This window comes from Thunnus albacares, chromosome 18, assembly GCF_914725855.1.
Source record: "Thunnus albacares chromosome 18, fThuAlb1.1, whole genome shotgun sequence".
Taxonomy (NCBI): domain Eukaryota; kingdom Metazoa; phylum Chordata; class Actinopteri; order Scombriformes; family Scombridae; genus Thunnus; species Thunnus albacares.
Window position 1 is genome coordinate 8,165,116 of NC_058123.1, and position 15,752 is coordinate 8,180,867.

Genomic DNA, 15,752 nt, shown 5'->3' on the forward strand with positions numbered 1-15,752 from the left:
TGCACCACAGTTGTGAGCAAAACTATAAGCGTCCATTGGTTGGAAACTGGTGAGCGACCATGTCCTTGTTGCCGCACCAGTGACTGGATACTGGATGGGTCGGAGCACCTGCAAAGAGTCTTGCACATCTGGGGCGGGATGAGTATGAATCTCTGCACGTGTCAGACCCTCTCAGGGAAGCTCCTCGCTGCCAGGTGAACAGGAACGTGTATCGGTGTATCGGAGGAGACACGACTGTTTACGCGCACACAAGGCCAACAGTGGACTTGGCGATGACTTTTACCTGTGTACAAAGGAAATTTGGGGGGAATATACAACAAAACAACAAAATTGTTTCCTTACATGTATCTCATCCAAGAGTAGAGTCCAGCGTCGGAGCTGCTGTCAGTGCAGAGACTTGCAGTGTATGAAACTAAAGCAAAAGGGTACCTGTATCTGAAGGTGTCACTAAAATCAAGGAGTAATCATGTCAACGTGACAGGTATTTTCAGACAAGGCTCAGCTCAGCTGGGCATGAAGTATAAGAGGGTTAGAATGAAAGGATGGGAGGGGAAAAAAGTAAGTAGTGTAAAGAAGAAAACACCTTATATAGGTATATTAAGTTCACGTTTGAAGTTGAGAGGAGTGCAGAGTGCTGTTCCCTGCGTCGAGAGCTTTAAAGTCACATAAGGGCAGGTGTATCTGTCGGTGCGCACGCTGTGTTTGTTTTTATAATGCGTGAGCGTTTGTGTGTGAGCGAGGATCCCTTGAAAGCAGATGCATGTTTCGAGGATGTGGGCGAAAATTCTCCGCAGGATGAGGTTTGTGTGTGAGTGTGTGTGTGTGTGAGAGAGAGAGAGAGAGAGAGAGAGAGAGAGAGGCCAGCGGGGCACGCAGGTTGAGTCCAGTGTTAGTGCCCGCCGTCATGGCAGCAGCACCTGACAGATCGCGTGTGCTGCAGTGAGCATACTTCCTCACCGCGGCAACCTCCCTGTGCCCCCCTCTCCCCCCACCACCACCACCACCTCACCCTCATCACCCCCACCCCCCCCCCCCCTTCCCAACATCCTCTCCTGCTAGGACATAGAAGGCTAATGCACTCCACCTCGCCACAGGGGCTCGAGGGCGGGGGTGGGGTGGTGGTGGGGGGGGGAGACACATTTGTGTGTGTGTATGCGTTTACAGTATCACGCACATCTAAATGGTTTTGGCGAGATGGCACAGAGTCAGCCGCTGTTCTTCATCCCCATCCCCTATACGTACACACATCACTTTCACTTCCCCCCCCCCCCCCCCCCGGTAAACACACAAGCACACATGCACATTGAAAACAAACAAGCAAACAAACACTACGCCTCCTCTGATTCCGCCCAAAGGGCATCAGCGCATCGCAGTGCCAACAACAATGATTCAACCTGACGCAATAGAATGACAGTAAAGTATAGTATCTCTCCACAGGCCAAAACACAAAGTAAACGTTAAATAAATATCAACTAAAGGCTAAGCAGTGTGAGTTAGAGGGAGAACTAGCAGCAGCAGATTGTGTTTGTCCACCGTCCTGTATATCACAAAAACAAACACCCAGACATCTCACCGCTCCGTCGACCTGTCACACTAATCCTCTGTTTTTCCTTTGAAACACACAAATATAAGAAATCTCTGAACAATAAGTTTAATGTTACTTAACACTGACTTATGTAACTGCACCCATCCCCCACCCCCCCCCCTCCAACATGGGATGAACATTTTACATTTTAATCAATTACTGGTTATGATGATGGTTGATAATGTCAGTTCCGTTCTAGCATACAGTGGAAATACACGTCCTCACTACAGTAGATGGCTGATAAGCTTGAAAACGTGGCATAGTAATTCCTCCAGGTCAAACAGTTTCACTTAACGGGGCTTTAAATCGTCCACAAACACAGTATATGTTGTATATAACTACAGTAAAGTTATTATATAGCATTTACAAAACCACCACCAACACCAACAGCTGGTATCTTTGCTGGTGAGTGTGAACATGCTTGTGCTGCTTGTACTTGGGTATCTAGTTAATTGCACTTGGTTACACACCTTTGTCAAGTGAGAATACAGGCATTTATGGCAAATACTTTTTATATAAGAGAATTTGACCCCATTAACTGACTTAAAACCAACTTTTTTTATTCATTCCATTGAAGTGAATGTGGGTTTTATAAGAGATTTTGCTGCAGTTTTCACATGTACTTAAACATGATTCATTGTTTTGCATCCCGTAGGTCCACAACGAATTCGTGAGGAACATCGAAAACACCTCGGTGGAGAGTTTAATACAGAAACTGGCCGAGAGCAAAGGAACGGGCAAGGAGAGACCAGGTGAGCCCAGCCTCGCTCTTGTTTGTTCCATTCCACGATAACACGTGTTTGTCAGCGTCTTGAGTTGCGCGTAAACAAAACCTGCGGTCCAGAGATCGGGGGCCCTCCATCTGTTTCATGCCTTGTGTGGGGAGGGGAGGGGTATATAGAGAGGGGCAATTAGAAGTAGGAGAGGACTATCAGAGTCAATCATAGTAATCTGCTGTAAAGGTAGGCAGGCTTTGGCATTCCAGTAAGCATGTGACACAGAGGGGGCTTTGCTGTGCTCGCAGGCTAAGCAGGCAGAACCAACCTTTTCAGGAGGTCAGAGCTCAACAATGACTCTTGTGTAAACTTTGCCATGCCACAATAATCAAGGGAATACTCCTCAGACTCCTTTGGCTCTACCCCCCTCACCTCCCTCTTTTTTTTGTTTGACACACACACACACACACACACACACACAGCTCATTCATTGATATTAGGCTCCTCGCGGTCTTTGTAAAGCCTGATTTTTTATTATTATTTTTTTTTATACCTTAATAAATATTGATTAGTCGGCGAAGCCCGTGAATAGTTTAAAAGGCCTCGTCATAAATATCCAATTACTTCACTAGTCTCTGTACTTGTACTACATTACGTCAGGTCACAGGCACAAAGGGTTCACCTCTGCTGTGTTTGTGTGTACACAAACGGTGACCCCTGTGTCCAGACGCTGCGTCCAAGGAGTGGTGGCCTTCATTTGTTTGGACAGCAGAATTAATTGAGGCTAAAAAAACGGTCAGAAAATTCCTCTTGTATCAAGCTGTTCATTAGGGATTGCACAGCAGCCCCGGCCCTGTCAGAAAAATAACCTGTCTGTCCCCTGATTAAATAGCTGAACGGATGGCCGGTCCAGTGCCTTTAGAGAGAGAGAGGTTGAATAAACTTTCTATTGCGGAAACAATCCCAAAGTGACACGCTGCGAGGCAGGGGGGTTCGGAGTGTTCAACGATATCCAGCTGAGCTGTCAACTGGCGGCGGGCCAGACACGCAAACCCCCCCCCCCACCCCCCCCCCTCCTCCTCCTCCCCTTCTCCCACTCCCAGTGCCATGTGAAGCATATGCAATTTAAAAAACCATTCTCCGCTCATGCGTGACTGCATGCTTCCCTCACAGAGAGTAGAAAGAAAAGAAACATCTTCCCCTGTATAAACAAAGTCGTCTGTCTGTTTAGGAGATGTTTAAACAGTTCCTAATGTCTGCCCAGATTTAGGTAATATTCATGTGTCTGGTGTTTAGACTTTTTTTGCAGTTGGTGTGCATAAATATTGTCAGATGCAATAGCAGGATGCTAGCGGCAAAGGGTTCCTGCTCTGCCTGGGCCTGACGTAGGTTCACAGCAGCTTTTGTTAAACATCCCAGATTTTGAGTAAAGAATCCAATGTGTAATTTTCCATTAATTTCACCCCCGTTCTGGGTCCTTTTTTTATTACTTTTGTTTGACAATTCCTACAACCGATGCAGTTAATGAAATATGATGGCTGATGATGAGATAATGATGATGAGTTTCCTCTCCAGGAAAAAAAAAGATACACCTCCTGACTTCAAATACCTGTTTAATGTCAGCACGACGACCGAATGAGGACGAACGGAATTACCGTCGTCTGCGTGCGCCTCTCTCACTTCCTCCCACGAGAGAAAGTTCTTGAATGAGCATGCCAAGTCGTTCGTGCCGCCGTTGTGTATTCGCCGGCGGTGAAGAGGCCTGATATTGCACAGTAGAGTAGATCGGTCATTGGTGTACTTTATCCACTTCACTTGGCGTGATGCATGCCTCTCGTGACTCGCCGCTTCCCTGCGCTTCACTCAGCATTGCACACGCCAAACAATGCGTCAATGCTGCTCGCGACCGGCATCCTCTGGGGAGGCTGTATCGGGCCGCTGCTACCGTATAGGTTTTTTGAGTTTAAAATATCATTAGCTTTGTTGTTTTCAGGTCAAGGCATGTTAGTGTATCGGAAATATTGCCAGAGGGTCCTTTCCCCATCTCTCTCTCTTTCTTCTGCTCATCTTACAAAGCTATTAGGTTTCTAGTTAAATGCACTCTGTTTGGTCTGATAGCAAACACAGACTGCGTGTCTTTAAGGTCATGTAATAAAACAAAATAGTTAGAAACACTTAAGCATTGATGCAGTGTTTTCTGTTGTGCAGCCAGTTCTAGCCGCACCAACTCACAGACTGAAGGAATAAAGCACATCTGTCCACATGTATAACTGAACAAAACACATCCACAAATGTAGATATTACACTAATGTAAGTTTCAGTTTGTTTCATTATATATCTGAGGTGTCACTCTTTGTAATAGATGATAAAATCACAGCCTCACAACCTCCCTGGACTACACACATCGCATGTCTTGCCTCTGGTTTCCCTGCAGCTTTTAGTGTGTGTGTGTGTGTGTGTGTTTGCGCGTGTGCACGTGCACGATAAAGCGGCGACCCCTTTCGAAAAAAGCCTCCATAAATGTTTCTGGAGGAACGATCGAAGCGTGAGAGAAGCGCGGGGGCCTCGGAGGTAAATGTGTTTAATTGATGAACATTAAATTAAGTGTAAACTTTGTTGTTTTTCACTGTTTTCTCATCATATAAATGATGCATCTGAATAACCAAAAGCTATGTTTTTTTTTTTTTTCTTTGGTTGTTTAAACTAAATTCATTGCTGGTCGTGCTCCAAGTGATATCACGGTCATCGGCTGGAACAGATATGACAATTTGTTACTTCCATCTATTGACCGGGGTTGTGTTGTGCATGATCATGTTTATTTTATGCTCTCTTCTTCTTTTTTTTTTTTTTTTTGCCTTCTTCTGGACAGTTTGCACATGCCAGAGAGAAGCAGAAGAAAAGGGCATCTCTTAAGCCTGAGAGCAGATTTGTCCATGTGGATTTAAACACTTCATCGCATGTAATCTCAGACTTGTTTGTCTTATTGTAATAGGGTTAGCGACTTTGCGTGTACCGTGCGGGCAGGGTTAGTTTCAGCTCAGTTAAGTCTTCATACCTGCTGTGTGCTGTGAGCGCCAAGGCTCCTCCTGCGTTGATTAATTGGTTTATGAGTCGCAATTTATGCGTCCCAGGTGGGGTTTTGTGTGTGTGTATGTATGTGTGTGTGTGTGTGTGTCTGTTAAGAAGTGTTGTAGAGTGTTGTTTTCTTTATGTCCGTTGGAGGGAGTGTCATATCTCTGTTAGGGCCACCAGACACACAGTTGACTCCGCTATTGACCCTATCTGCCCTCTGGGACCAGCCTATGCCTGTTTGTATACACACTCAGTATGGCACGCCAGACTGCATGTTGTGTGTTTGCCAAAATGTATGTGTGTGTGTGTGCGTGTGTGTGTGTGTGTGTGTGTGATTATTGCGTGATGTACGTTCACAGCATTCACAGCAGTTGGTCATTGACCCTTTCCGTGCCAAATGAACCTAAATGATTTTTTTTTGTCTCATTAGGACCCATTGAGTTTGAGGAGTGCAATACAGCTATTGCTACTGAAGGTAAGGTGCAATATATAAGATTCACAACTAAAAAAAGTAACAAATAAACTGCAAGAAGTATAAAAAATCTTTAATGTGCACTGCAAGTTGTTAAACCAACACATTTCAGACATGATTTATAACAGATATAATGTGTGTTTTGTTGTTTTTTTTTTTTAAATCTGTGGTTAAAAAATGTTCTGTTTTTGTATTAAGGTGCCAAACCCAGGAAGAGAAAACCATTTGGCATCCCAGGTCGTAGGAAAGACAAGGACACAGACTCCACGTGAGTGAAGATTGCATCTTCAGTGCACCAAAAACAATTTATGCAACTTAACTTATTGAGGCATTTCTCATCATCATGTGAACATTTTGTCTTCCAGGGAGTCCACAGAAGTTGAAGCTGCTGTGAGTATCATTTTCAACAGAAACATCCAGGGATTTTTATTCTTTTGAGTTGATACTTAACTGTTTATTTTATTTCTGCTTCGTATGTTATTTTCATTTCAAACAGCAGGAGGTGGAAAAGATCCTCCTTGGTTTTTATTCTGCTATTGAACATGTGACTCTCTCTCTCTCACTCTCTCTCTCTCTCTGTTCCCTCTTGTTTGTTTTGTAGATTTGCTCATTCATTCATTCATTCATTCATCCCTCTCTGTTTATGCTTGTAGAACACTGCCAATGGTGCTCCCCCTGGATACTATGGGGCCATAGACATCCAGAACGCTGTAAGCAAGCTAATACATAAACTAAATATTCATGGGTTTTTTTGCTGTAAGTGAGAATATATGTTTCATAAATATTCAGAAATAAAAAAAAAGAAGGCTTCTTTATTGCTTCCTTGCAAGAATTTACTAATCAACAATACATTTCAGCAAAACATCTCACTGTTTTGTATTCATGTGTCCTTTTAAAGTAGCAAATCTGAAATATAACAAGTTGTAAAAATGTCAGCTAGCAGCACTAAGCTCTCGGTGAACTTTGATGACGTTTGTTCAGATGTGTGTCGGTCAGATATGATGTGTGGATGTATGGAGGGACGGTTTCCACAGCAGCTGGGATACTGGGATTAAACAGACTCAGTGGGTTTGAAGTTGTTAAAAATGTTTCCAGTATGCATCTGAACATACTGAGAGAGTTATATATTGTTTTTTTTTTCTATGTGAAATGTTAGAAACAGAATTCCATGAATGAAAATGAACTTTCCATCTATTAACAGACTTCATGATCCAGGTGTGATGAGCTAATCGGCTTTGATGATTTTAAGAAAATATACATTTTCACTAAGTTTGAAAGTTTTGACTATGTTGAAATATAGCATGAGGAGGAAGTCTGATTAATATGCAAAGAGGAAAATGATTTAAACCATCACACATGTACTAGTTTAACATGATTAAAATAATTTTTTTAATTACATGTTTTGAGCACTTTAAAAAAAATGTAGAGTTTTAAAGCAACAATGACATTAAAGAGCAAAATAATGTGAAAATGTGATATATAATAATTTATAAATACAATTTGGTTGTCATTTAGCTGCTTCTATATTAATTTATAAAGGATACACATATAAAACATTTAACATTGTGTTGATTTAATAGTGCAAAAAAAGTTTGATTTTAAACTTGTTTTTTTCTTTCTGCTTGTGTTTTGCAGAATGTTCCCCAGGTCGACGCAGAGGGCTTCTGCATCAGACCAGAAGCAAATGAAAACGATATCCTTTCCATTTATCTTGACTCACACTCAGCACTTAATCGCTGCTCAGTCCGGCTTCTCAGACATCCAGGATTTATTTCAATTTATCTTCACACCCACCTGCGTCTGTACTTCTCTGTCGCCCCTTATGGCCAGGCTTAAAAAAAAAAAAAAAACAACCCGTCGTTCTTGATGATCTCTCTTGTCGTTATCGCCTTAACTTTTTTTTTTTGTCCTCACATGCCAAAGAGAATTCCTTCTACTCATCCAGCGATTCCGAAGACGAGGACGAACCCAGGAAGTTCCACGTAGAGATCAAACCCGTTCAGCCGAACAACGGCACGCACCAGAACCGAGCCACCATCGACGAGCTCAAAGCCTCCATCGGGAACATCATCCTGTCGCCTTCGACCTCCGTACGTATGGATTTAACACACACACACAAACGTGTCAAACGCAAACCTGTTGCTGTCCTGCTCTGCTGCGAGCAGACGTCTACTCTACTTCTACAACACCAGAGGGCAACAGGAGAATGTCTAACCTCCGATAGAGTAGACGGGAATGCCATTTAACCGTAGTATCCGTCCTGTGGATGAACGCCATTAGTCACTCTTTCTTCAAGCTTATTTTATTTACCTTGGAAAGTTACATGTGTTATGTTTAATTTACTTCATATGCCAGATTGGCTTCTGATACAGTAAAGGTCCTGTTTGCACACATGTCATGTTTTGTTTTTACTTAAAATTCCAGTTTCATGTCTGTTTTTTCTTTTTTTTTTTTTTTTTTTTTTTTGGTTTTGTTTTAAATAAGAAATATCAAGAACTCAGGAACAATAATTTCAGAGTTTTTGATGTTGTTGGCCGTTTACTTTAGACTCACACACACACATGCACGCTGCTCTGCTCGCAGGCACTTAAGGGAACACTTTGCGGCAGACACTCACACACACACACACACACACACACACACACACATTCACACACACACACACACTGGCCGGTCTGATCCGTGGCCTCAGTCAGTCATGGAGCCTTTCATTCAGCTCCTTGTCCCTCGCCATCACTCAATCTCTGAATCACTCTCCGCCGTTCTATGAAAATAGCCGCCGCCATTAAAATTTAAAACCACTACCGCTTGTGTGCAAACATGCGTCGTGTGTGTGTGTGTGTGTGTGTTTGTGTGTGCAACACCGAGAGCTGTTGTTGTTGTTAATGTTGTTGTTGTGGAGCGGCTGAGAGGGCACGCTCGGTGTGGCGATAGGGGGGGGGGGGGGGTCTAGTGGGTTTCACCCGCCACACACTCTCTCTCCCCACGGTTACACATGAAACGAATGTCACGGCATCTTCTCTCTCTCTCTCTCTCTCTCTCTCTCTCTTCAGCTTCTCTCTTCCTCTGCTTTCACCACTGTTCCTCCTCACTGTTTGTCTTGTACCTCCAGTCTTTTTTTTTTTTTTTTTTTCCTCTTTTCTTTGTTTGCTTTCACTCTTTCGGTTTTATTGGAGCCCACTTGTTCTAGACAGGACTCTGTTGTGGTTATTTATGAATACTTTAACGGGCTTAGTTGCCTAGTTTTTTTTTTTTTTTTTTTTTTTTTTTTTTTTACTAATGTTTTCTTTTTTCCCACTCTAGGAATTAACGGTAAAGATAAGTTACAAGTTTATAGAGGATGTTTTTTGTTCTACTTTTTTTTTATAACAAGATCGGAGGAGGAAAGATGTTCTCTTTTAAACCTTTGACTTTGTTCATTGCAGTTTTGGTTTTCGGTCGTTGTTGAGACTCAAACCCACAATTACCGTCTCGTACTAAAAGTCCAAAAAAAAAAAAAAAAAAAAAACAACACAGACCACAGTTTGTGTGTTCATCCCTGATTAGCATCTAAATACCAGTATTCCTGCCTTCCTCGCTGTCTGTTCACATTAATTTTTCACACCCTTTTCCTATTTATATTTATAGAAATGTTCTGGATTAAAGTTAAAACATACATCCAAGGTGATGAGGAACGTTGCATCATCTGGGGTGAATTATTGAGAGATTTTCTCTTTTTTTTTTTTTCTCTCTCTTTTTTTTTTTTTTCCGCAGCGCTCATTTTTCTGTCTTTTTCATTTCTCCTCCTGTTTGGTTCTCCCTCCGCGGTGTTCCTTTATTGAAATAGCAATGGAAGTCGTGTGTGTGTGGCCAGCAAGAGCCGTAATTGAACCCATTTGCCGCTTAGCGCCTGTGGGACTAAACCCTGGCCTCACAGCTCTACCGTGGTTAAACGCTTTTGCTATGTTCCTTAAACCCATTTTGTTTCTCTTTCTCCCCCTCCTCCCTTGACAACCCCCCACTCCCCCCCCCCCCCCCCCCCTCACCTCCACTTCCCCACCACCACCACCACCCCCCAAACCTTTCTCCATGTGCGAATACATTCTTTATTGAAATTGATGTTCTAAGTTTCCATCGGGCTGGTGGCCCTCAAGAGCATATCTTGCATATCTTGTGTTACGCAGCATGACACAGCAGATTTATGGCCCGGAGAGAGAAAAAAAAAAAAAAAAAAAAAAAAAAGGGGGCTGTGTGAAGGAAGCTGGTGAAGTGTTGGGGGCACGCTCTCTGTTGTCCCTGACTGATCGTTGTACGGGCTTAGATGCATGGTTTGGAGCTGCTGAATTTTTCACCCTAGGTTTAACGTCTGGTATGTGTGAGTGGAGAGTAGTCCTGTGATTTACTGTCTTTAACTCTGAAGTGGAAAATTCCCTTTGCCACTGGGAATAATTAATAATATAGTTTTCAACCCTTAAAAGGGTTTACATTGTGATGTCATATCTGAAATTTTATATATATATATTTTCACATAAATAATTGAAGGCTTAAGGTTTCAACCTGTTGGTAAAAAGTAAAGGAGAGAGTTGTGCAAGTTGCACCGAAGCAGAGAAGAACATAATAACCCATAAAAACTCACTAAAAAGTCTTATTTATGGGTCATGTAGTTTGAAGAATGATCATTTATGTCTTGTCAGTCATGCAGTTTTATTTAGAACTTTTTTTTTTTTTGCACAAGTTGACAAAGTCCCGCTGAGTAATAGTTCAAAAAATTCTTGGTGGGCCGTATGCGTCTTTGATTAATTAATGTCTGTTTTTGTTTTCAGGGACAGATGCGGAGGAACCAGTCCAGTGAGTATTTTCTCTGTCTTCCTGACCTCTCAATCTGTGTGTTGCTGGACGGCTGCGAAGGGGAGGTTGACTGTACAACCTCTCAACTACGTTTTTCTTGGCCGGCGTTGTTTTTAAAAGAAGTTGTCTTTAAGAAAGGAAAATTCAGAAACCCTGCCAAAACCAACATATCCAGAGCAAAAGTAAATAACTGTTCTTCTCTGTAAAATGTGAGCTTGTGGGATATTTCCCCCCCTATGGTACAAATAAGATTAATTGCTTAATTAGCTGTTTATATTTTGACATGTCAGAAGTTATCTTTTTTTTTTTTTTCCCCCCCTCTTCTGCAAAACTGGCAGAGTTTTTGTGTGTTTTGCTGTGCTTGAGAAATGCTTTTAGCATAGCAATACCCCACAGGTCATGTATCATGCTCCATGAGGTTTTTTAAAAAAAAAAAAGTGTTTTTTATCAATTGAGCAATTTTTTTCATGAGTTATTGTTTCTTCTTTCACATACAGTGTTTATATGCAGCTAAACAGTAATAATATCCACATTCTGCAGCTTTAAAACATTAATAGAGTTTCAATCAATTTACATAAGGTAATTGCATTGATAGATGTATACTCTACATACGCTCAGGGATCAGAGGAGTATCTACATTAAGCTCTAAGGCTCAGGGTCCTGGTGAGTATGTTTTCACTACAGTAGTAAGCCTACAACCCTTCCTTCCCCTCCGCCACAGCCCTCATCTCTATCTCCCCCCCCCCTTCATAGGAGCCCTTCACACAGCTGCTGCAGCCAGCTAACATCACTGACACCGTGTTCTCTCACCGCAAACTTTCACTATCTCATTTTTTTTTTGTTTTTTTTTTTTTTAAAAGAGAGTTTACTTACATGTGTGGGGTTTTTATATATCGGGGGTTCCTCTCAGTTCTGTCTTCTTACATCTGGTGCTGCTTCAGGTTGCTTGTTATGGATCTTTGCAACTTTAGACACACAGGGCACAAAAATTAACAAAGCAATACCTGACTTTCATTTTAAGTTGCAAAAATCACTCCATCCCCTTTGTTTTTTAAAGTGTTACCACCACTACGATAGAAAACGCACTAGAAGGTTTGCAGTAAGAGTTTGAACTTTGCGAGGCAGAAATAAGAAAAATGTCTTAAAACTCTCACTGCAAATATATTTCTCTGACTTGTATGACTCATGGCAGATGGTGGTTCTCACTTTTTTTTCAATCATAACCTCAGTTTATATTTCTGGTTTAAGGTGTGATGTACTTTAAACATTACTTTTGGCAAATGTGTCGGAATATCGGCTGGCGAAAAACCCTCTTGTGTTGTTGGGTTTTTTTGTATCATTTTATTTTTTACTTGCTGTGAACATGTATTTGCTGTCATCGCTCTCCGCAGGTCTGTGGGTCTTCAATTTTCTGTTTGTTTTTCTCCCACTGCAGGTGATGAACTGGCAAAGACCAGAGTGCCAGCGTCGTACGAGTAAGTAGAAGAGAAACTTTAAAAAAAAAAAAACAACCTTTTTTCTGCATCGTTTAACGTCTGCTCGGTGCAAAAAAATAAAAGTACTCTTCATGTTTACAGCATCTATGCACTTAAAACAGTCTGTTTTGTATGCATATGTGCATGTTTTTACTTTACTCTGATGCTTTCCTGCTCTCTCTCTCTCTCTCTCTCTCTCTCTCTCTCTCTGTCGTGTTGCAGACTGACTAACAACGACCTTCTGTCTCTGGACCCGTTCAGCCCGACTGTAGCAGCAGGCTCCTCCTCCTCTATGTCCTCATCCACAGGTAATCAAAACGCCACTGTGCACATATCTTTCCCCACAACCTCAACCTTTATCTTTCCTTTAAATATCATACAGTATCCCTCAACATCAAGAGGAGACTGTAATTCCTTTTAAAGAGCAACCACCCTACAGTTTTTTTTTTTTTTTTTATTCATCTACTCAGTTGAGCCAATGATCCAGTCGTTTTTGCTCTGTCTGTTCCTTGATCTCATCATCTCTGTGTGCGCTGCGTAGTATCCCCTCTCCCTCTCTTCTTTTTTTTTTTTTTTTTTTTCTTTTTCCAAGCTACTCAGTTGGAAGCCGTTCCTCGCAGGGCAGTCCCAGATGGAGGAACTGACCCCTGAACTCAAACTCAATACTTGACTTTAGGGAAATAAAACGGCAGACTACAAATTTTCACTGTTTAGCCTTTTTCTTTCACGCTTAAATAGCAGCAGCTTTTATATTTTGTTATTCAAGCTGTACCTGTCTTAGTTTCCGTCTTTCATATAGATCTTCCCTAGTTTCACACTTTTGAGAGTTTGTTTTACTTAACTTTCGAGGGGTTTTCCGAAGCGCGCACATAGCCTCGACAGTGGGATTCTCATGGCTTTTACTTGCATGACACCAGTGTTTAAACAGAGTGACATTAGCGCTGACCCATTGCCTAGGCTAAGCATAATCCACAGTTAATTGGCACCTAGTTGAGGTCAGAGGGTCGGCCGTAAAGCCCGCTGGCACGTATGTTGTGAAACAGTGTCTCGTTACTGTCAAAGGTCTCGGCTTAAAAGTCAAAAGAGCAGCGTAAAGTGCCCCGATTTAAGATATCGTGATGGGAATTAAGTCCCTGCTTACACACTGTTAAATCTCTGTGTACAGTGTAGCTGTAGTACCGGCTCCTAATGCACACATGACACGTTCAACAAGTCTAGTCTGTGAAGTATTAAAAAGATTCAAACATGTATGGATGTTTTTCATTTATTTATTTTGTGTTTTACTTTACTTTTTGTTTCATTACATCCCCTGAGTTGAAATAACTTGATGTATTATTGGTTTGATTTTTAATTTTTTGATTTTCCACCTGCTCTCGTTAGACCTCGCCTCTATTATCCTCTCAATCCCTCCATCTCCATCTTTTCTGATGAATGACTCAGACGTGTTTCTGCCAGAGACACCAGGTAAAACGTGTGTGTGACCCCGTTTATCAGACGGCAGTTTAGATTCAAACCTTTGAAGAGCTTCATCGGCTACTGTTTTGCATGGTATTTATGTTTATAAAGCATTTTTGTTATAGTATAGCTGATGCATGTGACGATATGTGATTGCACTTAACCATAAATTGTGTAGCCAGGTTAAATTATACTTAGATTATCAGGATGTGATGCTTTGTGTGTTTGTTGCTGATAACTGGATGCATTTTATTTTGTAAATATGCATGATATGTTCCTGGATTTGACACCAGAACTGTGGTTATGCAGAGTTTCAGTGTCTATTAGTCTATTTTTCATGTTAAAAGAAGAACAATATGTCATAACTGTAGGTTCTAATTCAAGTTTTTTTCATGTGGATATAGGTTTAAGCTCCACCAACTGTAATATAACAGGGTTTAGATAAAATGTAACAGTTCATACTGATACTGAGTGACTTGGTTGTCTTTACCAATAAAATCTTCATTGTTTATGTATTTTGTGACAGTTTTCAATGATACGGTGCTTCTCTCTCTCTGACATCAGCAGCAGATGTGTGTCTTAATGTCTACCTTCTATACTCTGTTTTGCATCTGTCATGTCCCCCACCCCCACCCACCCACCCACCCCCCCACCCCCCCAACCGTCATACGCATCGTCCCCTTCAGCTGAGACGGTGGTACAACGGGAGCGCTCTCCTCCCTTGGCAGAGAGCCAGCAATCCAAAGATGTCTCCTCTTTCTCTTCCTCCACATCCTCCCCCTGGGACTCACCAGAAAACCCTTTCCAAGCACTCAAGCCCGTACCGGCGCGGGCCCAGAGCGCCCCCATCACCCTGCCGGCCGAGCCAGTTGACCCCGTCAAGAGCCCGGTCGCTGCAAGCCCTCCAAAGAGCGTCGACGCCTTCTCCTCCGTGTCCTGGTCCCAGAGTCAGTGGATCGCCTTCAATGATAATTTCGCTCCACCTCGTCGTCAGGGCTCGGGGTCGTCCGTGAAGGAGCTCCAGAGGGCCCAGTCCGGCTCCGGCAGGTCCAGTCGCTTCCTCTCTGATGACTCCGCCGACGCCGACTGCAAAGCGGCGGGCGGCAGGGAGGACAGCGGCTCTTGTTTCTCTGACGTCTTTTCTGGGATTACAGATAGGGCGATGGCAGCCGCTCCGTCAAGCAAAGTGTTCAATGGTAACATTATTATCGATGCTAGAGACGTGTCTCATGCCTGAGATTTGGAGTTTTAGTTTAGTTTTGTTTCATTTTAACTGTATTTTCTTATTTTTGTGCATTTGTTTCATACTTGAGACATATTTTTTTATATTTTCTATTGTTTTTTTTTTTATTATTTTATTCGACTGACATATGGTTGTTTAACTGACTGCCTGGTTTGCCACGTTTTTTTTTTTTCCTTGTTTTTCTGTTTTGTGATATTTTGTTTGGAATGTGTTTTCCTTGTTTCCTGTTATGATTTTCACTATATAATTTTGCTACTGTGGTTTTCATATTAGAGGTCTTGATGCATGATGGTTTTGCATCTACTTGAGTGAACTTCCCGTTTCTGTTCCCAATTTCTCTGCTATTTAACTGTCACCAACCAGTCACATTTTCTCGTGTTCTTCCTCGTAGTGCCAGTACCGAACAGACCTACCACCCCTCTGACAGCCGGAGCCCTGGTGCCCCCACCACGACCCTCCTCCAGGCCCAAACTCCCCACCGGGAAACTCACAGGAATCAATGAGATTGTGAGTACATATGTGCAGTAACACACTATTGATTGCTGTTTAAAAAAAAAAAAAAACATTGTGATATCATCTCTATTTCATTGACTCTACTCATGCAGGTACGGCCGTTCAGCCCACCCAAGACATCCAACGCCAGCCCGCCTCCCACCGCACCGCTCGCCCGGGCAGAGAGCTCCTCCTCCTTGTCCTCGAACGCCTCACTCAGCGCTGGTAACACCCCGACTGTCGGTAAGAACGCTTCCTCGGCGTGCCGCCGTTAAAAGAATATCTCTTTTCTCGGACTGTTTCTTCTCCTTTTCTTCGGCTCTTCACCGAAACTGTCACATGCCTTTTTGTATCTACACCACAATGTCCCCACCTTGCTTCCCACTTCCCTCACTCTCCTCCCTTCCTTCACTCC

At 42.5% G+C, this 15,752-nt stretch overlaps 1 protein-coding gene across 6 annotated transcripts in view; it reads left to right on the top strand.

Moving 5' to 3' along the window:
• The window catches only part of fcho2 (FCH and mu domain containing endocytic adaptor 2), a 46,944-nt gene that overhangs the window by 23,567 nt on the left and 7,625 nt on the right, over window positions 1-15,752 (top strand). For 2 of the 6 annotated variants that reach the window (XM_044333335.1, XM_044333337.1), the window contains exons 8-22: window positions 2,241-2,337; window positions 5,804-5,848; window positions 6,044-6,113; window positions 6,211-6,235; window positions 6,499-6,555; window positions 7,481-7,538; window positions 7,760-7,935; window positions 10,648-10,672; window positions 11,291-11,335; window positions 12,108-12,147; window positions 12,370-12,455; window positions 13,528-13,611; window positions 14,289-14,798; window positions 15,237-15,352; window positions 15,451-15,580. In XM_044333335.1, the coding sequence (XP_044189270.1) occupies window positions 2,241-2,337; window positions 5,804-5,848; window positions 6,044-6,113; window positions 6,211-6,235; window positions 6,499-6,555; window positions 7,481-7,538; window positions 7,760-7,935; window positions 10,648-10,672; window positions 11,291-11,335; window positions 12,108-12,147; window positions 12,370-12,455; window positions 13,528-13,611; window positions 14,289-14,798; window positions 15,237-15,352; window positions 15,451-15,580 (1,564 nt within the window). The remainder of the gene's footprint in view (window positions 1-2,240; window positions 2,338-5,803; window positions 5,849-6,043; window positions 6,114-6,210; window positions 6,236-6,498; window positions 6,556-7,480; window positions 7,539-7,759; window positions 7,936-10,647; window positions 10,673-11,290; window positions 11,336-12,107; window positions 12,148-12,369; window positions 12,456-13,527; window positions 13,612-14,288; window positions 14,799-15,236; window positions 15,353-15,450; window positions 15,581-15,752) is intronic. The other 4 variants (XM_044333336.1, XM_044333338.1, XM_044333339.1 and 1 more) reach the window with 4 other exon arrangements.